We start from the raw sequence: 27,908 nt of genomic DNA on the forward strand, positions 1-27,908 counted from the left end.
AGAAAATGACTAGACCACAAAGAAGTCAAGTCATTAAGGGTATTATCAATAGTCCTTGCTCAAACTAAGACAACACAATCTCAAAGCCACAAACTCCCTGGTCAAGTTTTCAATAAAATACCATCCTAAAAAGCCTTCAGTGGCAACCCTGTTGGGTTCCCTCTCACTTCTGAGAGCTTTTTCTGTATCCTCACTTAATACACTTCTATCACTTTACTCACTCTTCTTTGTTCATGAGATTCATTCTTTGACTCTGTGAGATAGGAACCTAGCTCTTCTGCTTCACCATCAGCTACTGCCCAGATACCCCTGTGTTTACCTGGTTTCTGCTCAGAAAAGGGACAGATGGGCTCCTCTGAAACACAACAGCCTATTTTGACTGGGAATTTTGGAACAGATATGTTTTCTTTTTCTCTCCTGCTGAGGTATAAGTTCACACTCACCTGAAAAATCTGTTTCAGACTGTGCTCGGAGGGCATTGGAAGGCACAGCATGCTGAAATGTCGGATGAAGCGGGGAGTCACAGGGTTGCGGCCACCACCTGGAGGTGCACATGCTGATACGATTGTTACATCCTGGGTGGGAACAAGTCCACACAAGTCAGCCCACAAAGAAAGAGATGACATCTGCCCATACCGGTGGCAGGACTCAGAACCAACACATTTTTGAGGACGTACCATATGACAGCATTACCTTATGTCTTCCTACACATTATCTGACTTAGGAGATCACTACCTCAGGAGATCACTACCATTACCCTCATTCTGTAGATGAAAAAAAATCAAGACCCTGGGTAGTTATTGCTCAAGATCATCAGCTAGTGCCTCTATCTGTAGAAATATACCTATATAAACATTTAGTCTTAAAGAATTGTCAAGAAGTTGTATGTTAGGTTAAAAGATATTCATTTAACAAATATTAAGTATAGTTGATTCTTGTTATTTGCAGTAGTTATGTCCTATAAAATCACTGGAATGCTGAATTTACACACACTGAACCATTGTTCTTAGGGAAAATACAAAGTTAGGTTCCTATGAGCCTTCGGTCATAACATTTTCAATTGGCCAATACATCATAACTGTAATTGCTTCTGGTCTTGCCTCCTCTCAGACCACCCCTCCCCTGAAACCAAGGGAATCTTTCTGTAACATTTCCTCTAGGGGCTGCACATCTCTTAGAGGATAAATCCACATTCCTTGTTGTGGCACCATGTGGGCTGACCTTTGCTTCTTCTGCCACTTTGGCACCCACATTCCACAGCACCATTATATTCAACATTCCCTGATTTAAGATGCAAAATGCTCCTTTTCCTTACTTTGCTATGCTCTGACCCCAAAATCCTGTTTCAACATCATCACTTCTGGGAAGGCGTCTCTCATCCTCAACCGGTGCCTCAATCCCTGCCTCCCTCCAGTCTCTCCCCACTCATCACCCTGCGTTATAAATACATGTGTCCATCTGCTCCCTGAAGCTGAGCCTTTGGGGAGGTGGGCCTGTCTCACTTGTCCCTGAATGTCCTGAATAAAGTAGGGTAAGAATTTAATATAGATTAAATAAATTGAGTCACATATAAAAAACACCAAGGCCATAGGTTAGAGGATGAATTATGTCCTTTTCTCCTGGCCAAATAAATGTTGAAGGCTCAACCCCTGGTATCTCAGAATGTGATTATATTTGGAGAGAGGGTCTGTAAGGAGGTAGTTAAGTTAAATTGAGGTCATTAGGACAGGCTCTAATCCAGTATGACTGGTGTCTTTATGAGAAGAAGACATTTGGACACAGATAGATGCAGAGGGAAGATCATAAGAAGAAACAGGGAGAAGACAGCCATCTGAAAATCAGGGGGAGAAGCCTCAGAAGAAACCAACCCTGCTGATATCCTGATCTCAGACTTCTGGCCTCTACAACTGGGAGACAATAAATTTCTGTTGTTTGAGTCACTCAGTCTGTGGTATTTTATATGGCAGCCTTAGCAAACAAATATATCATCTTTTCTTACTGTTTAAATTTAAACACACAAAGTAATTTAAAACCTAAAGTAACCTGTATATCTTTCCAAAATAGTTTGCTTCTGTCATAAAATCCACCAAAATCTTGATACTGCCGAAGTAATTCAATTGGAGGCTGAGAGCCATAGCGATCCAGTCTGGGCATGTTTAAATCATCAACAAAAATCACAACATGTTTGTTTCCTGGTGCTCCTAGGGAATAAAATGAATTTAAGAATTAAGATTTGCCACTGGAAAATGTAAGACAAAAGCTCAGGTAGGGCTTTGGACTCAGTGAACACCCCATAGGTCATAATGAGCTCAGTTCTGAGTGAGGAGGGCCCCAGCAGGGAGGGGTGCACAGAGCTGAGACATCCATACTGCCGGGTGGACCCTCGCCCTCGCTCTCAGAGGTGCAGGATGATGCCAGCTCTCCAGTCAGTCTGGATCTTTCTCAATCTCAGGCACTGACATTGCCTCCCCTGACGTGTGGCCTGGCATGGGGGAGGAAGGTCATTTTCTTTTCAGAGCAGGAGATAGAAGTACTCCAAAAGTTTCCTTACATAAATACCATTGCACCACCCTCCATAGGGAAAACGGGGCTGGATGTTCAAAAGCATCTGATCACATCAAAGAGAAGTCCAGTATGGTGGAGCTTTACACTGCCATATTTAACTTAGAGAACATCAATATGCATACTAGTCAAAAAAAAAAAAGAGTAATGACAGAGAAAAGGAAATGGCCTAAGCAGGGGTGACCCCGCCCACTCTGGCATCCAGCACTTGCCAACAGTGAAGGAATCAAGGCAAACTCAGTGCCCAATTCCATCTTCCAGATCCCTGAAGCCAACTTGCAGCACAGGCATGGGGAGGGGCTTCAAGAGAATCCTTCACAAAGGCATGGTCTCCTATCAGACAGACTGGCACTCACTACCCTGTGCCTACCAGAACGGGAAAAAGGGAATAGAGAGGAGGCAGTAAAGCAGCTGGTATCCTCACAGGTTGGCACAGAGGGCCCATTAGATAATGGACACCGTGGAAGGCAGCTGGCTCGAGCTTGGCTAGTATTTCACCCAGGGAGGCTGTGGGCCAGCCAAGTGGACCCAGTAGCAGGGACTGCAGGATATACTCTGAAAGGTGGGACTGAGACGGGGCTGAGGCCCTGGTTCCCAACATTAGGGAAACTTCCAATGGGGATGCCAATGCCTGGCCTGTGTACACCCTTTTGGGGAGTCCTTCAGAGAACCTGCTCCTGGAAGCCTGACACACAGCATGGACAGTCATTCATCATCAGCGAGAGAAGCAGGGACAATCCACATGGAGGCCCATCTAAATGTTAGTTAGGGAGAACACTTGTCCTTTCCTCTCCTTCTCCCCTCCCGACACACCAGAGCCTCCTATAGGGAGGACCAGGAAGGGCAAAAGGGCACCCCATGCCCCCCTCCACCTCCAGCCCCATGAGACACAAACCAGGTCTATGGCAGAGAACCCAGCTTTACATTGGGTTTGGAATTGAAACTTTACATTAGACCTGACTCAAAATAGCTGCAAGTGACCAGAAAGTGATGCTATTTATCTAATAGTTAATATGGGATGGAGAGGGAGATCCCACTGATGCCTGGCTGGTAGCTCTGACTGGAAAAAAAAAAAAAAACAAAAAAAAAAAAACAAAAACCTAGATAGTTTCATGCTGATTCCTTGCTGAGTTCAGATAACAGCATACCAGATACAAAGTGGTTTATTTGTTGGTCTGTTTTAAAAAAAGGGAAATCAGTGCAGGTTTGAAAGCCTGCATGGAAAGGGAGAGCCACAGAGAGCCAGAGATTGAAGATGTTCTGAGTTGAAGGTGATGATAGAAATAAAATCCTTGCTTGCTAACGGTAAGATATCTGGATATACAGCACAGTAAAGAATACCATTCACAGAATCACCTTTACAAATAAATTAAGCAAAGATGATATCCATTTTAACCTTTATTACATGCAATGTTTTTGTGGTTATTAGTTTAATAAATAATTTGTGTGAGACAAATAAAAATGATAACTCTTACCTAGTATATTTTTTCTTTTCCTTTCCAGTTTTGACTCAATAATCTCCTGTGTTCTTGCAGATGAAGTTTGAGCAGAAAAATTTAGATAAACAGGAACATAGGCAGCTGTTTCTTGAATTCTATTCAACAATCCTTTTGCAATGACAGACTTTAAATTTAAAAATATGTTAATTGATTTCATATTCAATATATCTTTCAATCATCTACATCAGTAATAATCCAGTACAATGAGTAAGAAACAGGATAAAGGAGATAGGTTAAAGCCCCATTGAAATGTCTACCTTCTTCCTAGGGATTATATTTAATTATATTTATCAGAGTCATAGAAATACTCTAACCAGCTCTATCTTAGCAAAAGTTTTTATTTTGGTTTTATACCAAAATCCAACTTGGTTCCTATCCAAGTCAAGCATAGAAGAACCCAAACTTCTTTTAGAAATAACTTAGAAGGGAAATAAAAGAGGAAAAAAAAAAGAAATAGTCAATAGCGAGTCTCTATGGGGGCCCCTCCCAAATGATAAAGACCACACAATCAACATTTCCCTCCACACTCTGTTTTTTCCAAACCCCACTGCTATGTCAGATAGAAGTAAATGGGCAAGAGCAGACACACTGAGCTTTATCAACCCTCTGCTGGGGACACAAACTATTCTGACCAATTCCCACCCTCACCTGTGTGGTGGCAGCCTCAGAAATTCCAAGGGATAAAATAACAAAAAAAGCTCCCAAGCCCCAAAACATTGGTCCACAGGGTCCTCTGGTTTATGTGTGGTATTGACCCCAAGGATTTACTCAGAAACTGGCAAACTTCGGAGTAATTCTCTAGACATAGATTCAGCATAGTTACATTCTTCCTGCAAAATGATCAAAATTCAAAGGAATTTCCTCTGAAGAATAATGTGTTATTTCTGGGGCTTACAGTTCTATGTCTACCATGCCCTCATTTGTGGACAGACCTCGTTTCAGATAGGTTTCCCACCTTGCCAACTCCAGTTATTCCCGTAAACAACACTGAATGCCTGACTGCCAGCAGTTTTTCCATTAGATACCCAAAGCGCACTGTGTCAGTTGTGGGGACAAGCATTTCGAAAAAGGGAATGTCTCGACTGTACTTGAAGGTAGGTATTATTCGTTCCCAGGGATCTAGCCGTTTGGTGTCGAAGTCCATGTGAATGCTCCACAGGTCGCCAGAGCTGGGAAGCTGAAGTATAAAATCAAATACCGTGTTCAATAGGATTGACACGTAGCAATAGAAAAATTCACACATAAACAAAGGCAGTCATAGAATATGAATGTATTTGGGTTTCTATTTTCTTTGTAGAGAAATAGTTGTTTAGGTATCAAAATCTAATACTTTAAACATAACTATGCAACACAATGAACAAAAAATATTATATATCTATTATATTAAAACCTTAGATTAGAGGGTACCTGGGTGCCTTGGTCAGTTAAGCATCTGACTTAGGCGGAGGTCATGATCTCAGAGTCCTGGGATTGAGCCCCCACTCCTCCCTCAGGGGGGAGTCTGCTTGTCCCTCTGCCCTCCCCCTGGCTTGTTTCTCTCACTCTTTTTCTCAAATAAATCTTTTTTTTTTAAAACCACCTTAGACTTGAATTGTAGAGCATTTTCAATTCAAGTAAACATTTGGGGGCTTACTCCTTGCCAACTACTGTGCTTGGTGGTAGACGTGAATGATGAATGAGACCCAGTGTCTGTCTTTAATGACCCTGAAATTCACATGGGGGAATACAAGCATATCAGTTAATATTACAGAGAAGTAAGAGTCCAGTGGAGTTAGTACATTTACAAAGGCAAGATGATTCATTTCTATTTGCAGGGGTTATAGTGATGGCTGGAAATTCAATCAAGAAAGCTTCCAAGAGGTGATGTTACAGTTCAGACTTGAAGGACAAGCAGGAGTCCCATGGGCAAAGAAGAAATGGGATGAGGAAAGGAGGGTAAAGAGAAGGCTGAAGACATGGGAAGTACCATGCTGGGAAATATGAGAGCAGTATGTACAGTGAGAGATAATCTGGGAACACAGGGGCCAGGTTATGAAAAGCTCTAGTTTTCTTTTTTCTTTCTTTTTAAAAAATATTTATGTATTTATTTAGAGCAAGAGAAGGCATGTGTGCGCAAGGGGGGGCGGGGATGTGGAAGGGCCAGAGGGAAAGAATATCCAAGCAGATCGTGTAGAGCATGGATCTCACCACCCATGAGATCAGGAACTGAACTGAAACCAAGAGTTAGATGCTCAGCTGACTGAGCCACCTAGGTGCTCCAGCTTCACTTTTTAAAGAGCTTGGACCAAGAATTCAATGAAGGATTCTGAGCAGATAGGTGACATGACTAGATTGTATTTCAGAAAGTTCATTCTGGCAGCTGTGCAGAGCAGTTATTTCAATCTCATTTGACAGCAACTTTATTTTTTAAAAAAGATTATTTATTTTAGAGAGACAAAAAGCAAAAGAAAGAACATGAATGGAGGGGGAAGGGCCAAGCAAGGGAGAGGGAAAAGCAGACTCCCTGCTGAGCAGGGAGCCCAACGACCACGATGATGATGACAACTATGACAACGAGGACCACAGGGGATTGATCCCAGGACCCTGGGCCCATGACCTGAGCCAAAGGCAGATGCTTAACTGACTGGTGCCCAGGTGCCCAACAGTAACTCTTAATAAGAAATCCATTTTATACGGTGACCTAGTACATACATATACGTGTGTCTACAAATATATATATAATATTTACCCCTACTGTCTGCAATTCACTCTATTTTCTATTTTATCCTATTTTTTTTAAACTTTTGAGGTGTAACATCTTTTGTCAGATTTTAAGGGTTCAGTTTAAGGTGTTTTTGCATATGCAAATATCAATGTAACTACCCCTGGATCATGATGTAGAACATATTCAGAGCCTCAGAATGCTCCTTTCTTCCCCTTCCCCATCAATACCATCCATACCTTCCTCTGAGAGAAGTCACTAGTCTACCTGTCTGGTCTATTTGTCTATGTTGTGCTAATACCACACTCTGTTTACTTGTGTTAGCCCCAGTACACAGAATGGTGCCTATTGTGTAATAGATTTTCAGTACATATTTGTTGATATGAATACTATTTGTTGAAATGAATCTGTTGAAATGAATGCTTGCTTTGGACCATCTCCTACTGACCATCCCAGATCATTTCTCTTGATCCAGAGAGATCTGTCTGTCTCAAATTTCCAATTGTCCTTAAAATGGTCCATCCTGTCCAATTATGATACAGTCATCTTGAGGATCCAGAAGTGTTTCATACCTACGATAAGGTCCTAATCCATAGGGTTTAGATTCTTAGGGAATTTTTTCTTCTTCTGGTAACTTTTTACTTTTATATAATCTAAAACTTAAAGAAAAGTTAAAAAAAGAGTGCAAAGAACCTCATATATTCTTTATCTAGATTGATTGTCCACATTTTGCCCCCTTTGCTTTATTATTGTTTTTTCTACTCTATGAGAGTTAATTGTATACACTATTTCACCTTACTCTAAATAACTGAGTGTGTGTTTCCTGAACAACAAAGATATTTTCTTATATAATCACAATCAAAATCAGGAAATTGAATAGTGATATGTTATTACCTAACTTACATTCCATATTCAAATATTGTCAGTGTTTTTAATAATGCCACTTATAGCTATGTTTTTCCCCAGTTAGGACCCTATACAGGATAATGCACTGTATTTAGTTATATCTCTTTAGTCTTTTCATTTGGAAAAGGTCCTCAGCTTTCTTTGTCTCCTACGACAGACATTTTTGGAGAATATAAGCCAATTTATTTTATAGAATGCTCCTCAGTTTGGGTATTCCAGGTGTATTTCATAATTAGATTCAGATCATCCATGTTTGAAAGGAATACTTCACAAGTGAGGTTGCGTCCTTCTCAGTGCTCTATATCAGGAGGCACAGGTTTGTCCTAATACTGATGATGTTAAATTGATTTCTTAGTTAAGGTAGTGTCTGCATGGTTTCTTTACTGTAACAATACTAGTTTTCTTTTTGCAATTAATCAATAATTTGTAGGAAATACTTTGAAACTATGTAAATATTGTTTCTCATCAAGCCTTCATTCACTAGCTTTAGTATCTATTGATAATTCTTGCCTAAATCAATTATTACTATAGAGGCTGCAGAGTAATGATTTTCTAACTCCATCATTTCTCCTATATAGATTAATTGGTATTCTTCTGTGAAAAACAGCTCTTCCTTCTCCCCCATTTATTCAGGTATATTTCTGTTATGAATACTGACACACAGATTTTTATTTCATGTAAAGGCTTGTAATCTTATACTATTATTATTTATTTTAATGCTCAAATCTGTTCAGATTTGGTCAGTGAGAGTCTTTTGACATGAGTAATCATTCTTTGAGTACTTCTTTGCTGTCATAATTTTGCACTTTCCCCTGTCCTACTCCTGGAATCAGCTATTTCATTAAAGAGCCTTGGCTCCCTTTCATGGAGAACAGATATTTAGAACTTATCATATTAGGTATGCATATTGCTCTTGAGGTTTCCTTTCTTCTAATTCCTATCAGCAAACAGAACTAGGAAATTTACGTATGTTGTATGAATATATGTATTCATTTTCATATATTCATTTTTTTTGATCTATGAGTACTAAGACTTCCAATTCCAATGCAAGAACACAGGTGCCTTCTAATTTCTCCCCTTACATATTTGTAAATAAATCCTTTTGCTAACAGTGAGAAACCTGGTTGACATTATCCTCAATATATTTATTCTTTTGCTCAATCTTATTTTTAAAAATATTTTATTTATTTATTTGGGAGAGAGAAAGAGAGAGAGAGAGAGAGAGAGAGCACAAGCAAGGGGGAGTGGCAGAGGAAGAGGGAGAAGCAGGCTCCCTACTGAGCAGAGTCTGATGTGGGGGCTCAAACCCAGGACCCTGGGATCATGACCTGAGCCAAAGGCAGATGCTTAACTGACTGAGCCACTCAGGAGCCCTTCATTTGCTCTATCTTAGAATCTTTTAGTGACATATTTTTATTTGCAGAACTAAATCCTTTAAAATTTTAGTCTTGAAATTTAATTTTAATGATTCAGAGTAATTATGTTAAAATGAAATTTATTTGGCTCTTACCCTGGCATCAGGATTATCATCGAATTGTGCTCTAATAAATGTGTCGAAAGAATCCCAGTAGTTTTCAGTTAGATTGCCACCCAAAGACCATAAATAACAGAATACAAAAGTCTGACATAGTACTGTATTCAATTTTGTTTGTTCCTGAATGAACAAGGAGAAAGAATTTTAGTATTTTATTTAACTTTATAAACAGAATCCTTAAATTGCAAAGCCAAGCCAAAAGATTGCTTTCTTTTGTTTAGGCTTATGCATTTTAAAAAGGGTACAATATATGTTTCTTATGGTTGACTCAAGAGTTCACAGAGCAATGTTTTACATATTTAAATACACTGAGGAGAAAATGAATGGCAAGGGATATGTAGGAAAAAGCTCAAGGCTGTCTTTCAATGGACTATTATCACTTTGTTTACACCTCCGTGAAGGTATTTAAGCAGCTGCTAGGCAGACACATACTGGGAATGTGTTGCAGAATGTGTTGTACACTGTAGGAAGTTTAAATACTGAGTACAAAAGTAAACTATAGGTTCTCTTACATTCCTTCCAATTTTGAGATTCTGTGAATCTATTCATAATCATTACTCCACTAAAAAATTAACTTAAAAATAAAAAATGATTGTTTTACAGAAAATTGTTATTTGCAAAGTATCTATACAACAATCTCATGTTCCTAGCCTTATAGCAGTGAGAAAAACCTTTCATACCATTGTCAAATTAACTCCATCTTTCCCAAGTATCAAAGACTCCAGTAAGCAACATAGTGTAGTAACTTTGCTGATGTCCACTTGTGGGATAGCTTGGCCACATTTTTTATTGATAAAATGTAAACCATCATCAACATAACGTTGGAAAAGGTTCAGTATATATTCTTGGGTTTCTTCATTCAGCTGAAAATCATATAAACAAATAATATTTTAGTAAGACTAGATGAAATATGTAAGCAAATTTAGAAATGGGTTAGTTTAAATCTGTGTATTGCAATATGTTCTGTGACTTTTATTTTTTTTAAGATTTTATTTATTTATTCATGAGAGACACAGAGAGAGAGAGAAAGAGAGACAGAGACACAGGCAGAGGGAGAAGCAGGCTCCACGTAGGGAGCCAGATATGGGACTCGATCCTGGGACTCCAGGATCACACCCTGGGCTGAAGGCAGGCACCAAACCACTGAGCCACCCCGTGTCCCTGTTCTGTGACTTTTAGATTAAAGGGTATAAACATCACAAGATATGAAACAAATTGAGATAAAAAAATCTGATTTGGAAGAGACATATAGAGGAGATTCTGGGTAGTGGACAATGTCTTATAATCATTTGTTAACTGTCAATATATGTTTCATGCAGTCTTATAATTAAGAACAATTAAAAACAAACAAGAAATATAAAAAACAGCAATTTAAAAATCTATGTAAGGAGAGGAATAATTCCCAAAGATTTAAAAAGAATGTAGCCCTTCTCAGCATTCCTATTTAACATTGTACTGGAACTCTTAGCTAATGCAGTAGGACAATAAAAAGAAGTAGAGTACACAGAAGGAAGAAAAAAATGTCTTTGTTCACAGATGACATGATTGTCTATGTAAGAATTTACCAAAAACTCCTGGAACTAATAAGCACTTATAGCAAGGTAGTAGGATGCAAAGTTGTCAATTGCTTTCGTATATACCAGCAGTGAATAATTGGAATTTGGCATAAAATATATAACACCATTTATATTAGCACAAAAAATGAAATACTTAGGTATAATTCCAACAAAATATGTACAAGAGCTAAATAAGAAAAACTACAAGACTCTGATGAAAAGATAGAGATGAGCGAAGTAAACTGAAAGATATTCAATGTGTATGGACAGGAAGATCCAATATTGTTAAAATGTCAATACTTCCTAACTTAATCTATAGATTCAATATAGTCTGAATCAAAACACCAGGAAGTTATTTTGTGTATTTCAGCATACAGAGAGGCAAAATACCCAAAATAGCATAATATTGAAGAACAAAGTTAGAAAGCTGACGTTATCTGACTTCAAGACTTACTATAAAGTGACAGTAATCAAGACAGTGTGATACTGGCAAAAGAACAGACACATAGATCGATGGAACAGAATAGAGTCCATCCAGAGATAGACTCATACAAATATAATCAACTGATCTATGACAAAGGAGCAAAGGTAATCCAATGGAGAAGGGATGGTGTTTTCAACAAATGGTGTTGTAACAACTAGACATCTATGCACAAAAAAATATGAATGTAGACACAGATATTACACCTTTCACAAAAGTTAACTCAAAATGAACCACAGACCTAAATGTAAAAAGCAAAACTATAAAAACTTTTAGAAGATAACAGATGAGAAAATCTAGGTGACCTTAGGTTTGGAAATGGTTTCCAGAACAATGCCAAAAGCTCAAACCATGAAAGGATATTTGATAAGCTGGACTTCATTAAAATAAAGAAGTTGTGTTATCTCTTTCTGTGTCTCTCATGAATAAAAAATAAAATCTTAAAAACAAAACAAAATAAAACTTGTGTTCTGTGAAAGATTGTAAAAAGAATGAAAAGACAAGCCGGGCTGGGAGAAAATTTTTATAAAACACACACCCTACAAAGAACTTGTCTCCAAAATATTATAAAGAACTCGAGGGAGGCGGGGCAAGATGGCAGAAGAGTAGGGTCCCCAAGTACCTGTCCCCACCACATTACCTAGGTAACCTTCATATCATCCTGAAAACCTACGAGTTCGGCCTGAGATTTAAAGAGAGACCAGCTGGAATGCTACAGTGAGAAGAGTTCGTGCTTCTATCAGGTAGGAAGACGGAGGGGGGGTGGGGGGAAGAAGTAAAGAAACAAAAGGCCTCCGAGGGGGAGGGGCCCCGCGAGGAGCCGGGCTGAGGCCGGGGCGAGTGTCCCCAGGACAGGAGAGCCCCGTCCCGGAGGAGCAGGAGCTGCACCGACCTTCCCGGGCGGAAAGGGGCTCGCGGGGAGTTGGAGCAGGACCCAGGAGGGCGGGGATGCCCTCGGGCTCCCGGGGACAGTAACACTCGGGACAGTGCGCCGAGCTCCCTAAGGGCTGCAGCGCCCACGGCGGGACTGGAGCAGCTCGGAGGGGCTCGGGCGTAGGAAGAGGCTCCGCGGAGGGGGCTGCGGGGTGGGAGCGCGAATCCAACAGCGCAGGCTCCGGAGCACAGGGCGCCGGACACAGCCCAGGATCCGGCCTCTCCCCGGGACAGATACTAGCCAAGATACTAGCCAATAGGATCCAACAATACATTAAGAAAATTATTCACCATGACCAAGTAGGATTTATCCCCGGGACACAAGGCTGGTTCAACACTCGTAAAACAATCAATGTGATTCATCATATCAGCAAGAGAAAAAACAAGAACCATATGATCCTCTCAATAGATGTAGAGAAACCATTTGACAAAATATAGCATCCATTCCTGATCAAAACTCTTCAGAGTGTAGGGATAGAGGGAACATTCCTCAACATCTTAAAAGCCATCTACGAAAAGCCCACAGCAAATATCATTCTCAATGGGGAAGCACTGGGAGCCTTTCCCCTAAGATCAGGAACAAGACAGGGATGTCCACTCTCACCACTGCTATTCAGCATAGTACTGGAAGTCCTAGCCTCAGCAATCAGACAACAAAAAGACATTAAAGGCATTCAAATTGGCAAAGAGAAAAAAAATTGGCAAAGAAGAAGTCAAACTCTCCCTCTTTGCCGATGCCATGATACTCTACATAGAAAACCCAAAAGCCTCCACCCCAAGATTGCTAGAACTCATACAGCAATTAGGCAGTGTGGCAGGATACAAAATCAATGCCCAGAAATCAGTGGCATTTCTATACACTAACAATGAGACTGAAGAAAGAGCAATTAAGGAGTCAATCCCATTTACAATTGCACCCAAAAGCATAAGATACCTAGCTATAAACCTAACTAAAGAGGTAAAGGATCTATACCCTAAAAACTATAGAACACTTCTGAAAGGAATTGAGGAAGACACAAAGAGATGGAAAAATATTCCATGCTCATGGATTGGCAGAATTAATATTGTGAAAATGTCAATGTTACCCAGGGCAATTTACACATTTAATGCAATCCCTATCAAAATACCATGGACTTACTTCAAAGAGTTAGAACAAATTATTTTAAGATTTGTGTGGAATCAGAAAAGACCCCGAATAGCCAAGGGAATTTTAAAAAAGAAAACCATAGCTGGGGGCATCACAATGGCAGATTTCAGGTTGTACTACAAAGCTGTGGTCATCAAGACAGTGTGGTACTGGCACAAAAACAGACACATAGATCAATGAAACAAAATAGAGAATCCAGAAGTGGACCCTCAACTTTATGGTCAACTAATATTCGACAAAGGAGGAAAGACTATCCACTGGAAAAAAGACGGTCTCTTCAATAAATGGTGCTGGAAAATTGGACAGCCACGTGCAGAAGAATGAAACTAGACCATTCTCTTACATCAGACACAAAGATAAACTCAAAATGGATGAAAGATCTAAATGTGAGACAAGAGTCCATCAAAATCCTAGAGGAGAACTCAGGCAACACCCTTTTTGAACTCAGCCCCATAACTTCTTGCAAGATACATCCACGAAGGCAAGAGAAACAAAAGCAAAAATGAACTATTGGGACTTCATCAAGATAAGAAGCTTTTGCACAGCAAAGGATACAGTCAACAAAACTCAGACAACCTACAGAATGGGAGAAGATATTTGCAAATGACGTATCAGATAAAGGGCTAGTTTCCAAGATCTATAAAGAACTTATTCAACTCAACAACAAAGAAACAAACAATCCAATCATGAAATGGGCAAAAGACATGAACAGAAATCTCACAGAGGAAGACATCGACATGGCCAACAAGCACATGAGAAAATGCTCCGCATCACTTGCCATCAGGGAAATACAAATCAAAACCACAATGAGATACCACCTCACACCAGTGAGAATGGGGAAAATTAACAAGGCAGGAAACCACAAATGTTGGAGAGGATGCAGAGAAAAGGGAACCCTCTTGCACTGTTGGTGGGAATGTGAACTGGTGCAGCCACTCTGGAAAACTGTGTGGAGGTTCCTCAAAGAGTTAAAAATAAATCTGCCCTACGACCCAGCAATTGCACTGCTGGGGATTTACCCCAAAGATGCAGATGCAATGAAATGCCGGGACACCTGCACCCCAATGTTTCTAGCAGCAATGGCCACAATAGCCAAACTGTGGAAGGAGCTTCGGTGTCCATCGAAAGATGAATGGATAAAGAAGATGTGGTTTATGCATACAATGGAGTATTACTCAGCCATTAGAAACAACAAATACCCACCATTTGCTTCAACCTGGATGGAACTGGAGGTTATTATGCTGAGTGAAATAAGTCAATCGGAGAAGGACAAACATTATATGGTCTCATTCATTTGGGGAATATAAATAATAGTGAAAGGGAATAGAAGGGAAGGGAGAAGAAATGGGTGGGAAATATCAGAAAGGGAGGCAGAACATGAAGACTCCTAACTCTGGGAAATGAACTAGGGGTGGTGGAAGGGGAGGAGGGCAGGGGGTGGGGGTGAATGGGTGACGGGCACTGAGGGGGGCAATTGACGGGATGAGCACTGGGTGTTATTCTGTATGTTGGCAAATTGAACACCAATAAAAAAATAAATTTATTATAAAAAAAGGAACTTGAAAAACTAAAAAATAGGAAACAACCCAATAAAAAATGAGCAAGATTTGAATAGGCACCTCACCAAAGGAGATATTCAGATGATAAATAAGCATATGAAAAAACATACATGATAACCTATTGGAGAAAGGCACATTAAAGCAACAAGACATACCTATTTGAATGGTGAAAATCTAAAACACCAATATCACCAAATGCTGGTGAGGATGTGCAGCAAGAATTCTTATTCATTGCTGGTGGGAATGCAAAATGGTATAGCACTTTGGAAGATGAACTGGCAGTTTCTAATAAAGCTAAATAAAATTTTATCATAAAATCCAGCAATCATACTCCTAGGTATTTTACCCAAGTGAATTGAAAACTTACATCTACACAAAAACAGATAAACATACAGATGTTTACAGCTTTCTTCATAATTGCCCAAACCTGGAAGCAATCAAGATGTCCTTCAGTAGATGAATGGATAGACTTAGTAAATCCATACAGTGGAATATTATTCAGCACCAAAAAGAAATGAGCTATCAAGCCACAGAAAGACAGAGAGGAAACTTAGAAGCGTATTATTAAGTGAAGGAAGCCAATCTGAAAAAACTACATGACATTCCGAAAAAGGCAAAACTATGGAGACAATAAAAAGATGAATGGTTGCCAGGGGTTGGGAGGGATATGGATGGATGCATGGGTACAGTACAGATTTTAAGTCAGTGAAACTATTATGTATAATTATATAAGAGTGGATACGTGACATTACATACTTGTCCAAACCCACAGAACTATACAACACAGAAAGTGAACACCAACATATACCATGCACTTTAGTTGATAGTAATATATCAGTAATGTTTCATCAATTTTAACAAATCACTTTTAACAAATGTACCACGCCAGTGCAGGATGTTAATAGGAAAAACTATATTTGGAGGAGGAGTATATATGATAATGCTCTGTACCTTCCATTAAACGTTTTTTATAAACCTAAGAGTGCTTTAAGTAACACCGCCTATTAATTTAAAAAGAAGAGTAAATTTGGGAAAGTTTAAAATCTTATGGTAGTTCATGATATATTCTCAATTCTGAGGATTATTTTCTTTGATAATGTACTCTGAAACTGGAACATATTATTGTTCAAATGTTGATGCCTAAGAATGAAAAAAATAATAATTTCCTGATTCATCTTTGGAGGAGGAGAGGCAGAAAAAAAAATGGCTCTCTGGAGTGGGGGCTGGGATGGGATGCAACACCTCCAAAGCTCCCTTGTTAAGCTAAGGCAAAGAGAACTCTTGTTTTAGAATGGAGAGGGTGCAGAAGGTGATATAGACCTGAGCTGTTCCATATAATAATGTGGCATGTTTTCTCCGAGGTAAAAACTCATCTTGGGCCAGAGACCTAAGATTGGGTGGGAGGTAAACTGGCTTTCCTTTCTCTCAGAGGTGATAGGGGCTCTACAATCTAAAAACAATGACAGTGCCTGGATTGAAATGTTCTTTTTCTGCCTTGTGATTCCCTCATTGTCCCAAGCCTTCTGCAGAGTCTTTTAATGCCCCAGCCTGTGCTAGCTGTGTTTGGGGGACTTGAGGAAGCAGTTTGTATTTGTCCTGGAGAGGAACCAATCTGCAGAGAAGCCAGGGAGAGTGGGCAGGAATCAGTGCCTAGGCAGCCTGGCAGGCTGAGGTAACAGATAATGACAGATTTGGGGAGGATATTAACATTTCTGGAGCATCTCAAGAATTCTTAGGGAGAGGCACTGGATATAATGTTGGAATGTCCTCCATGAAGCACAATGAGATCTCTTAACTTACTGCAGTTTGGGCACACCAGGGCCTCCATCTCGACAGATGGATATATTGTGGAGTATCTGGTTGTCCTTACTTTTTTAGAAATACTCTTCATCCACGTTTTAACATAAGGCATCCATTTCAGTTCTTCAGGATCCACGAACACCATTCCGCATCGACTGACTGTTGCTGGAGAGGCAACCCTTAGATCTTGCACCTAAAATCCAAGGAAGTTGAACAAAAAGTAGTTAATTATACTTCCTAATTCTTCCACCTTCAATGTTCATGGATCACATGTTTAAACTTAACACTGAAAGCTTTGTATACAGGAGAGACAGCCTTAAGTAATCAAAAATGGAGGAGGAAAGGTAAGTGAGGCATAAGGTGAAAAACCCCACACAAATATAAGAGGATAATGTTAAATAAATCCTTATGGGAAGGTAGAAGTATTTCTTTCTTCCCCTCTTTGCTTTTCACTTCTTTACTTTTTCATTCTTATATCTCATACATAGCTGAATGCCTAGCACTTAGTAGGCATTTGATCCATGTTTGGTGAATGGGTACAGTAGGGGTGGTAGCTTCCAGAATATTTTACAACTCTATTAGGTCCACATTCCTCTTCCAATCCCTTCACCAATATTCATGCCACAGAGGGATAATTTATTCATAGTAAATATAACTTTTTTTTCTTAGAAAGTATTTCAAATTATGTAACATCATCAAGCTATATATTAATTATTTCCAAAAGAAAGGAAACAAGTGCTAAGGAAGATTTATTTTATTTCTTGTTTAGAGAGAAACAGGAATATCTAAGAGTCTTTGGTTCTCAGGATACACACTCTATTATAAAAGGACAATTTGATAAGTATGTAAACAATTTCGTATATAAACAAAACACCATGGTAGGCCTTACAGATAGTAAATGATATATCAACAAGAAAAAAATTGATGATGGCATGCCAATCTAATGAATGATTTTATGCCACAGTAAGGCATATAATATATATTTACCTCAAAAAGCATGTGGATTTGAGGTGTGAGTTTGATCCTCTCACTGTTAGCCAGACAGAGCATCTTGTTATCATCCAATACTGTATTCATATTTTCAATCCAAAGAGCATCCACGGGCCCATCACTGATGATCCATTTATGGTCTTCTGAAGTGTCATTCACAGCTGCTCGGACACTTAGTGCCATCAAACCATCTTTCCACTCCAAGGTTATGTTGTTAACTTCACCATATAATTCACCCATTGTAATTGATTTAGGATTAAGAACGTACGTTTTAACTGGTTGGTAAAAGGGATTGTCTACACCAAGTTTATGCAAATTCCCTAAAGTTTCTGCTAGTATTTGGTAAACTGTGGTCTTGCCACCTCCTGTTGGCCCAACTAACATCACACCATGTCTTACCAGCATAGTTTCATAAAACTGTATTACTTTTTTAACCATACATATCTCAGGCTGAAGATTCTTTTTACTCATGACATCTATAATTGTTGACTGCAATATACCATAATCATGTTCTGGAATTTGGACTCCAGGAAAAAGATCAGATATGATTCCACTGAAAAAACAAAAATAAAACCATCAGTTATTGATATTTCCCAATTTGTTACAATTAATTTATTACAATCATTGATTACATTGAATCTTCTTTTTCTCCTTGATCTTTTCTTCTGAACATGCACAGTTCTAGTCTGTCCAATGTGTTATACCAGAATCTAATATTTCTCTGATATTGTATATGATTCTTTTTGTTTCTTGTACAGTACACCAATGTTCTTAAGTACATTGGGAGCTTCTTGAGGTAAGGAATATTTCTTATGTGTTTGTATTGTCCACAGTACATGGCATAGAACCAAACATAGAAAATGATGAATTTATCAATTTATTTTAAAAATTATATTTATATCTCAATTTCTTCCAAAAGCATTTATGCATGCTTATAACTGAATGGGCATTTAGAAAACTAAGATGGGAATAGAAATAGAAATTAGTAGTAGGTTAAAAAAAGGGAGTAAAGGGAAAGTTAACTGTTTCTGTGAGAAGCAGATAATATGAGATATTTCTATGGGTAAAAAAGAAGCTAAATTCTTACCTCATACTATATACACAAATATATTTGAAATGCAGTAGAGTTTAGTATGAAATGACAACAAAAATACTAGATGAAAATGTAAGAGATGTATTTTGCAACACTATGGTTAAGAAGGACTTTCAATTTATTTTATTTTATTTAAAATTTTTAAAAGATTTTATTTATTCATGAGAGACACAAAGAGAGAGAGAGAGAGAAAGAGAGAAAGAGGCAGAGGGAGAAGCAGGCTCCATGTAGGGAGCCCAACGTGGGACTTGATCCTGGGTCTCCAGGATCAGGCCCCAGGCTAAAGGCTACGCTAAACCGCTGAGCCACCTGGGCTGCTCTATTTTATTTAAATTTTTAAAAAGTTTAAAATCTAGTTAACAGACAGTATAATATTGGTTTCTGAGTAGAATTCAGTGATTCATCACTTACATACAACACCCAGTGCTCATTATAACAAGCACCCTCTTTAACACCCACCCTCCATCTAGCCAAGGTCTTTCTAAGGAAGATAAGAAATCTACAACTATTATTTTTAAAGTTGGTAAAGTGACAAACAAGCAAAAACCCATAAACTAGTGTGAGATAAAAGGTTTTATCTATAAACTTAAAGAATGATAGACTTAGAAAAGTATTTCCAATTTATATACCACATGAAGTTTATGATTTCTTACAAATCAATAAAAAAGAGCACAATAGAAATATGCTCTAAAAATAAATGTAAATGACTAATGGACACAAGAAATAATGCTCCATGGCATTAAAAATTAAAGAAATGCATATTAAAATAGTGTACAACTTTTGGTCACTCTCTAAAACATTTAAAAGGAAACAGGTATTGTCATAAAATCATTTGTATAAATGTAAATATCTTTGGACAATGCTTTAATAGAATCTATCTAAATTAAAAATACTCATACTCGGGGATCCCTGGGTGGTGCAGCGGTTTGGCGCCTGCCTTTGGCCCAGGGCGCGATCCTGGAGACCCGGGATCGAATCCCACATCAGGCTCCCTGCATGGAGCCTGCTTCTCCCTCTGCCTGTGTCTCTGCCTCTCTCTCTCTCTCTGTGACTATCATGAATAAATAAATAAAATCTAAAAAAAAAAAAAAAAAATACTCATACTCTGTAAAACCTAGGAAACTGGGATGCTTGGGTGGCTCAGAGGCTTAGCGCTGCCTTCAGCCCAGGGCGTGATCCTGGAGACCCAGGATTGAGTCCCACGTCAGGCTCTCTGCATGGAGCCTGCTTCTCCCGCTACCTGTGTCTTTGCCTCTCTCTCTCTCTCCCTCTCTCTCTCTCTTTCTCTCTATGTGTCTCTCATGAATAAATACATAAAATCTTAAAAAAATTAAACCTAGGAAACTTATGTACTAGAATATCACTTTATAGAAGTATCATAGGTGTGCAAAGATAAAGGTGTAGGAATTTTAATCATTGTGTTTTGCCAAAAGACAGTAGACATGTTCTGGAAATGAGAAGATCTGACAGGACAAAAGCAAAGGAAACTTCAACACCATCATAAGTGGGCATCCCAGGATGATCAATGTGTAACAGATAATGGACAAATAATCCAGATTAGAGCAGAAGAACAGAGGGCTCCAAAGAGACAAATTTGCTAGAATGTCTTATATAATTAAAAGGGTTTTAAATTTTTATTTTGTTTTATTTTTTAAAGATTTTATTTATTTATTCATTAGAGAGAGAGAGAGAGAGAGAGAGAGAGAGAAGCAGAGACACAGGCAGCGGGAGAAGCAGGCTCCATGCAGGGAGCCTGATGTGGGACTTGATCCCAGGACTCCAGGATCACACCCTGAGCCTAAGATAGGCGCCAAACCGCTGAGCCACCCAGGGATCCCCCAGGTTTTTTGTTTTTTTTTTTTGTTTTTTTTTTTTTTTGTTTTTTTTTTTTTTTTGGTTTTTTGTTTTTTAAAGGAGGTTTACACATACTCTGGCAGAATTTGGAAATAAATTATTAATAAATTTATAGGAAAGTAGGTAAAGGATTAAAAAATAAAAACTAAGACAATCAACAAATGCAGGGAAAAGAAAATAAAACAAGGAAAACGTAGCTCAGCTGTGGATACTGTTTATATAGCTGTAATAAATTATGGAAACCTGGACATTTAGCTCCAGTTAGACTGCAATATAACCACAGGGAGGGTAAGAGGACGGGAAGAAGTGCATGTGCATATCCTCATCTTCCATTTACTAACTCTATAGCACATATCTAAAACTGAAAAATAAAAAAATAGCATAAATGCAGTAATAAAAATATGTAGGGAAATAACAACAAAATAAAGAAACAAAAGAATTGAAAAATGAGTGCCTTTGGGAATTGGGAGTTGGTGAAGGGCATGGAGCTACTGTTTCTCATGAGACTAATTTGTGATACTTTTTACAACTGTATACATGTACGACCTCAATAAACATAAAATTCAATAGTAAAAGTAGAAGTAGATAAAAGCCATCATATTTATGTTATGCCCCAAGTCTGATTTTTTGGGGGTCAGGAATTTCTCTTAGGTCAGAACTTATAATCGAATGCTAATTTGTATAACACACATCCTAGTGACCAATATTTTGAAAAAGAAAAAAGAAAGGACTGATTGATGCTTAAATTTTAGGTTCTTTATTTTAAACTAGTATTTTTTAAACTGTAATAAATTTCTCCAGAAAAGATGAGTACATTATTACCTTGTAAGACATAGACATAACTGAAGAGAAGACTACCCTTTACCTCTACATGGCAGCTATGCTTTATTCTGTAACATCTAGAAATTTACCTGAACAGAAGAGCATCATCTGTTAGGAATTTTGGCAAATTGGAGTCTCGTAAAGCTCTTATCAACACCACATCTTCACTGAGGTCTGGATTCTCCCTTTTTAAAGACCTAAATTTAAAGGTATAATTTAGATGATGTTCCAAGGACCTAATACTACTGAGCATGATTTTCCTAGCCAGTAGGTTAGGGATTCTATTTGCAAAAAGCTGTGGAAGGCACCCCTCTGCGGATTCCAGTTAGAAGGGGAGGATTGTTTTTCCTTGCATACCCATTGTCCATTTCCATCAGAGCACAAGGACAGATAAGGCACTGGCTACATGGCTTTGAGAAGAATGGTAAAGGTATTTTCTTGACCTCCCTGCATCAATCCAGACTTTATCCAACCTGAATTTTCAGTTTCCCGAATGCACCATATGATTCACATTCCTGCAACTTTCTTTTCTCTCAGCCCAGAAAGTCCTGCTTTGCTCCGATTTCTCCTTCAAAACCCAGCCCAGTTACTTTCTCCTCCAGAAAGTTCCTCTATTGCCCTCCTCAGCGAACCTCAGGCACAGCCCTATTATGGTTGCCCCCATGCACTGTGTCCTAGGTGACTGCTCCCATGTCTGTCTTGTCCCCTGGCAGGTGGTCGTGTTTCTGGAGTGCAAGTATATCCAAACTCTTTAGTATCCTTGGTCTTTACATGGCAGTCCTGTAAAGGGGAAAACTACTGTAGCTGGGAGGTTGAAAGAAAGAACAGAAAAGGGCAGGGAGATTTGCTCAGAGCCCTGGGATACAGGGGCCTGACAGAAGAGGCCCTGGATTGTGGATCCCAGACCAGTGAGTCATGGCCTAGGAAAAAGGACTAGAGAGACTCTGGATAAAGTGGGGGTCCAGAGGTAAGAGTTTCAGGAAGTTATAGAGAGAGAAGTTGGGACATGAAGACACTAGAAAGCTGCTTTACTAGAAATTACAAAGCAGCTCAGTGTTGGACCATACTGTAAAGGCAGAAATGGAGCCTAGGACGTAAGCCTGGACTGAGGCCAGAAGGAGGACACTGAAGCTTCTCTCAGCACTTCTTTGGTCTTTGTCAGGCGATGTGTAGGTCTTAAATTTACTGTATGTGCATAACAAACGGTGCCTTTTAAGTCTACTCATCCTACCTACGGTAATAAAGGCTTTTAAGTACAGTAAACCCAACCTTTGTGATGGGTTCAGGGGAAATGAAAGCTAGCCGAAGCCCAGCGTGGAGACTCAGGTTCAGTATGGGGCCAACCAGAACTTCTGTGCAATGAGAAGAGATGCCCCATTTGACTGTGGCATGGGGAGTGTAAGGCAAAATGATGATGGTAGCAGCTAACATTTATAGTCCATTTCTATGTCACTTTAAGAGCCATGTGTAAATTAGTCGTTTAATGCTTTGATTACGTGGTTTAGAATTTCATTCTTGACCACTTTGGCTTCTTACCCAGCCATGACCAGTACAGACTTTACAGCTCTCATGCCAAAGTCGTAGTGATCCTGCTGAGAGAGCTGTTCACTGCAGAGTTTATACATCTGAGTCATTTTTCTTGCTAATATTTTACTGGATTCAAATCCTTCAGAATATAGAATTACCTAGAATGGAAAAGTACAATGCAATGCTTCTTATACTGTATTGATGGCAACATATTAGCATAATACCAATGTATTCAAAATCTACTTTAGGCATTTTACCTCTCCAAGTTGTTATATCATTTAAGATTGAAAGGAAAAGGATTTTCTGTGTTATAAGAAGGTGGAAGGTGGAATGTTATACAGCGATGGTTGAGCAGTGATTCTGCTTTCTTTCTATAGATGAGATGTGGCATTGGTGACATTTAGTTCAAGGAGCAGTAGAGCCTTCTGTTAGAAAACATTCACATTATGAAGGTTGGATGGTGTTGTAAGGTATGAGTACAAAAGCAAGACTTGAGTTTCTCCCACCTTACAGGAACACCACCCTGTGGACAGAATCAGTGATAGCTGGGTGCTCCCTTAGAGCTCCCTGAGTATTGAGGCAACCTACACAGATTTGTACCCTTCCTCTGCCCTAGAAGGTTATCTTCCTTTTGATAAGTTTCTGCATTCTTGGCTAAATAAATTGGGTGATGACAGTGGAGGTGAGTGTGGATCTTTTCTTCAATCCATAACCTATTCAAGTCACTGCAGTTAGCCTCAGAATCAGGATTTGAAATGATGTAGATGTTTCTTACTGATGTCTGTTTGTTTATTGCTCTATTGTTACAGGATTTTTGTCCCCTAATTGCCCAAAGTTCTTGGTTGCTGCCTCAGAGAATTAAGAGGGGACCAGACAAGGAATGGTGGGCACCAAAGCAAAGTTTATTGAGCAAGATTATAAAGCTCCTAGAGAGGGAGAAGGGTCTGAATGGGTTGCCCTTGGAGTTTCTAAGCTTAGGGGTTTTTATAAACTCTTTTGTGGAAAAAAAAGTTTTGTGGAACTATCTTAAGCAATCAGGGTGTGATGAGTCATGCCAATCAGGGCTTTGGTCATGTATCTGTCTACTTATTAGGCTAATGCCTCTATGGTGATGGTCTTTTTTTGCTGGCATCTGGGGACTTAGGTCTTAACTGCCCCTTGCCTATGATATTAACAAATGCTTTTGTTGGGGTGCCTAAGTGGCTCAGTCAGTTAAGTGTCGGCCTTCTGCTCAGGTTATGATCCCAGGATCCTGGGATCAAGCCCCTCTTTGTGTTCCCTACTCAGCAGGGAGTTTGTTCCTCCCTCTCCCTCTGCCCCTCACTCCTGCTCATGCTCTCTCTCTCTCAAATAAATAAATAGAATCTTAAAAACGAAAACAAGTGCTTTTGTGGTTGTCTTATTTTAGGATGTTTTGCAGAAGTCATTTCTGCAAAGGCTGCAAAGCAGAACACTAGTATGGTCCTATCTAAGCTGCAAAACAGGATGTCAGTGATGTTTCATTTTAGTTGTTTTGACTCCATATTTTCCTGTTGGGGACCCTGCCCGGACTATGTAACTGTCTAACTAACTCCTAACGCTATCATTAAAAATTAGCACAGTGCTCTGCACATTGCAGGTAATTAAAAATATTAAAAATATTTACTATGGACAGACCCCAATTCATTCAGTCTTTAACAACAATGCTAATAGCACTCAGAAACTGTTTTTTGAAATTTCCCCAATTGATCATTAAGTAATATAACAACAAGACAAAGAATGAGATATGAATAAAATTTTGGACTGAGTTCTAAATCTGGTTTTCTTCCTACCAGCTTTGGACAATGAACAAATCATTTATTATTCCTGTCCACAGAGGGTCTAGAGGGAAAACACCACCTGTCTTAACTGCTCTTCACCCTACCATGCCCACAAAGGGTGCTGGAAGACCCATGAGATGCTCTAAGTATTATACCAATAAAAGTTATAGGATTTGGTATGGTCCATTCCATTCTTAGGTAATTTCTTTTATTTCTTGTAGAAGAATAAATTAGCGTTATTAAAGGCATTTATTAGCCACAGGAATAATCTATACTTTCTGAGCAATTTCATTCTAATGCCAGAGACTGCATCAGATTCCACAGGTTAAAGGCTCAGTCCTACAAGACTGCCTCCCATCCCCCACTTCAGATGCCAGTCACAAGTCCGGGCTGTTATCTGTGTTTCTGACTGCTACAGATTAGAGGTTCCAACTGATGTGGGAAACAAAGGCAGAAGAAAAATTATTAAATATCCTTATTACCTACAGACAAGGGCACAGTGACATTCCTCTAAGGACGCAACTGTCTGGACATTGATACTTTGCTAAGGGCAAAAGGTAATCTTAGCCTGACACTCTGAATCCTGTAAGTCTATTTTAATGTATAAAAATCCCTTTGGAAACTTCCTTTATTTCTAACCCCCAAGATACATATTGGCAGTCATCTTCCAAGCATATGACCCATCCATATATCATCTGAAGGGTCTGTCTCATGACTAAGGTTTTATTAGATGGTAATAAATGACCTTTTCCTAACAATAGCTAGCCCCCTCAAGGTCCTGGAAACCTTGTTTCCAAAATTCCTTAGAGACTTAACGCTGTCCGTAATCGTCTTCCAACTTGAAAGTCTATAATGAGCCACTCCTCATGATCCCAGTGCAACTATTTCTGCCCACGTGTCCTGTCCCTGTGCTTTACTAAAACCACCTTTTTTTGCACCAAAGATGTCTCAAGAATTCTTTCTTGGCCATCAGCCTTGAACCCTAATGTCTTTCCTACATCACAATGACCTCCTGCTTAGGTTCTTTTAAGTTGCTAGAGCAGCTCACAAAACTCGGGAAAACACAAGTATTAGTTTATTGAAGATAAAGGATATGAATCAACAGACAGATGGAAAAGAATGCATAGGGCAAGGTATGGGGACGGGGCTTGGAGCTTCCATGCCCTCTTCAGGCACACCGCTCTTCCCAGTCTCCAAGTGTTCACCAACCCATAAACTCTCTAAACCCAGTCATTTTGGGTTTTTATGGAGGCTTCATTACAAGTTCATGATTGATCATTGGCTTTTGGCTGATCCAACCTCCAGCTCCTATCTCCTGTCCAGAGGGCAAACATGGGATTGAAGGTTCCCCTGTAATCACAGGGTTGGTTCTCCGGGCAACCAGCCTCCCCTCCATCCTTAGGTTACCTAAGGGCTTTCTAAAAAGCATCGCACTAACATAACAAAAGACACTTTAACCACCTGATCACAGAAAATTTCAAGGTTTGTAGGAGCTGTAAGCCAGAAACTGTGGATGAAGACCAAATACGTATGGAAATCTATTTGGATTGAGTGACCAAATATCTATTTCCTATAAATCACAATACTGCAATAGAATTTTTAGAATGCATTCAGACATTTTGATTTTGGGGTGGATTTTATTTATTTGAGGGGGAGAGAGAGAGAGAGTGAGACAGAGAGAGTGAGACACAGAGAGAGAGAGAGGACAATCAGGGGCAGAGGGAAAGGGAGAAATAGACTCTTCACTGAGCAGGTAACCCCACACAGTGCTGGATCCCAGGACCCCAAGATCATGACCTGGGCTGAAGGCAGATACTTAACCAACTGAGCCACTCAGTTGTCCCCAGACATTTTAATTCTTAGAAATGAATAAACGCCAATGAACTGACTAATTAAATTAACTGATTCATTCCAGTCTAAGGGGCCTACTATCTTCCATATACCATTCTGGGCAGGAGGGATATAGCAGTTATACACACATGCACACACATCAAAACATTATAAGTGATAACAATCATTTCTACACTGAAGAGCAAACGATAATGTGTAACTTGTGCCAGGGCACATTCCTAAAGGAAACTTTCCATCTCAATAGAATCAAATGGTAAATAAAAAACATGCTTAAATTTTTCCTGCTTTATAACATGAAGCTCACCTCTGCAATCAAAGTGTAATTTGGAACCATCATTGCAAAGGGTCTAAACAGGGCTTTCAAATTATCTGGCAATTCGGTTCTGCCTGCGTATCCAGGATTCATTGTGATAAAGGCTGCACAGGTCATGACCAACTTTATTTCCCGTCCCTCAAACATGAATCTAGACAGCTGTTTAAAGGAAAGAGAAACTATAAGTTAACACTTCTCCAAACATTTAGAAATTCTTTCACATAAACACCACTTGAGTTCAAGCCTTGTGTATGGAACATTCAAGCAAAGACCATCAGCCTAGTGAATCCTGCTGTTGGACAACAGGGAATGTTTCCCTCCCGATTCTGTTCTACCCACTCTCAATCTCTTCTGGGCTCAGTATTTCCTGCTTTCTGCCTCCCTGCCCCTGCTTTGCCCAAATTGTCTCTTCCTTTCTGGCCCAGTCCTGTTAATATTTTAGGCCTCTCAACCTCTTGCTGAGACTCCTCAATTCAAGATAGGTTTAATGGCCCTGAAACCTTCTACCCTACTTTCTGGGTAGAAGAAATTCCAATGGGATCTTAGTCCTTGGGTGTTGGAGGCCCCACTGTTACTGTTGCCCCACCCTTGACTCTCATTCAAAAGGAACACCCGTTGAGCATCTGTTACAGATGAGGCATGGGGTCAGGTGTGGAGGTGGAGAGCTGAGGGAGACTCACTCCTGAGGCCCCGAGAAGCTCCCAGGCCTGCAGTGTGGAGTCAGATGTGGAACCTGTGGTCATGTAGAACAACAGATGCTCCACTGGAGGTGTGTGCGAAGTCCACAGGAGGAACAGGGATGCCTGCTGGGGGACTGAAGAATGAAGAAGGGCATTTCACATGGATAAGCAGAGGCAGCCATCTGGTCACAAGGAGCAGTGCATGTTCAGGAAATGGACAGCCATTCACTAAGGGTAAAGTTCCAAGAGGAAAGTGTAGCTAGGCTGAGGCCTGAGCATCAGAAGTCTTGCACACTGGGAT

The 27,908-nt window shown here is 39.5% G+C and overlaps 1 protein-coding gene and 1 long non-coding RNA gene across 3 annotated transcripts in view; one reads left to right on the plus strand and one right to left on the minus strand.

Annotated features, from left to right (window-relative positions):
* Positions 1-2,179, plus strand: part of LOC119869757 — a 51,490-nt gene extending 49,311 nt beyond the window's left edge. Inside the window, exon 6 of one of the 2 annotated variants that reach the window (XR_005372488.1) lies at positions 462-2,179. This is a non-coding gene — a long non-coding RNA (uncharacterized LOC119869757). The remainder of the gene's footprint in view (positions 1-461) is intronic. The other variant, XR_005372487.1, reaches the window with a different exon arrangement.
* Positions 1-27,908, minus strand: part of DNAH6 (dynein axonemal heavy chain 6) — a 234,851-nt gene that overhangs the window by 110,721 nt on the left and 96,222 nt on the right. The window contains exons 33-43 of the mRNA XM_038561598.1: positions 26,919-27,086; positions 22,974-23,122; positions 21,527-21,634; positions 17,666-18,221; positions 16,749-16,871; positions 9,883-10,065; positions 9,179-9,322; positions 5,017-5,238; positions 4,038-4,185; positions 2,044-2,201; positions 444-575 (exon numbers count right to left, since the gene is read on the minus strand). Coding sequence (XP_038417526.1) covers positions 444-575; positions 2,044-2,201; positions 4,038-4,185; positions 5,017-5,238; positions 9,179-9,322; positions 9,883-10,065; positions 16,749-16,871; positions 17,666-18,221; positions 21,527-21,634; positions 22,974-23,122; positions 26,919-27,086 — 2,091 coding nt within the window. The remainder of the gene's footprint in view (positions 1-443; positions 576-2,043; positions 2,202-4,037; positions 4,186-5,016; positions 5,239-9,178; positions 9,323-9,882; positions 10,066-16,748; positions 16,872-17,665; positions 18,222-21,526; positions 21,635-22,973; positions 23,123-26,918; positions 27,087-27,908) is intronic.

Source organism: Canis lupus, chromosome 17 (genome assembly GCF_011100685.1).
Source record: "Canis lupus familiaris isolate Mischka breed German Shepherd chromosome 17, alternate assembly UU_Cfam_GSD_1.0, whole genome shotgun sequence".
In the NCBI taxonomy this organism is placed as follows: Eukaryota; Metazoa; Chordata; class Mammalia; order Carnivora; family Canidae; genus Canis; species Canis lupus.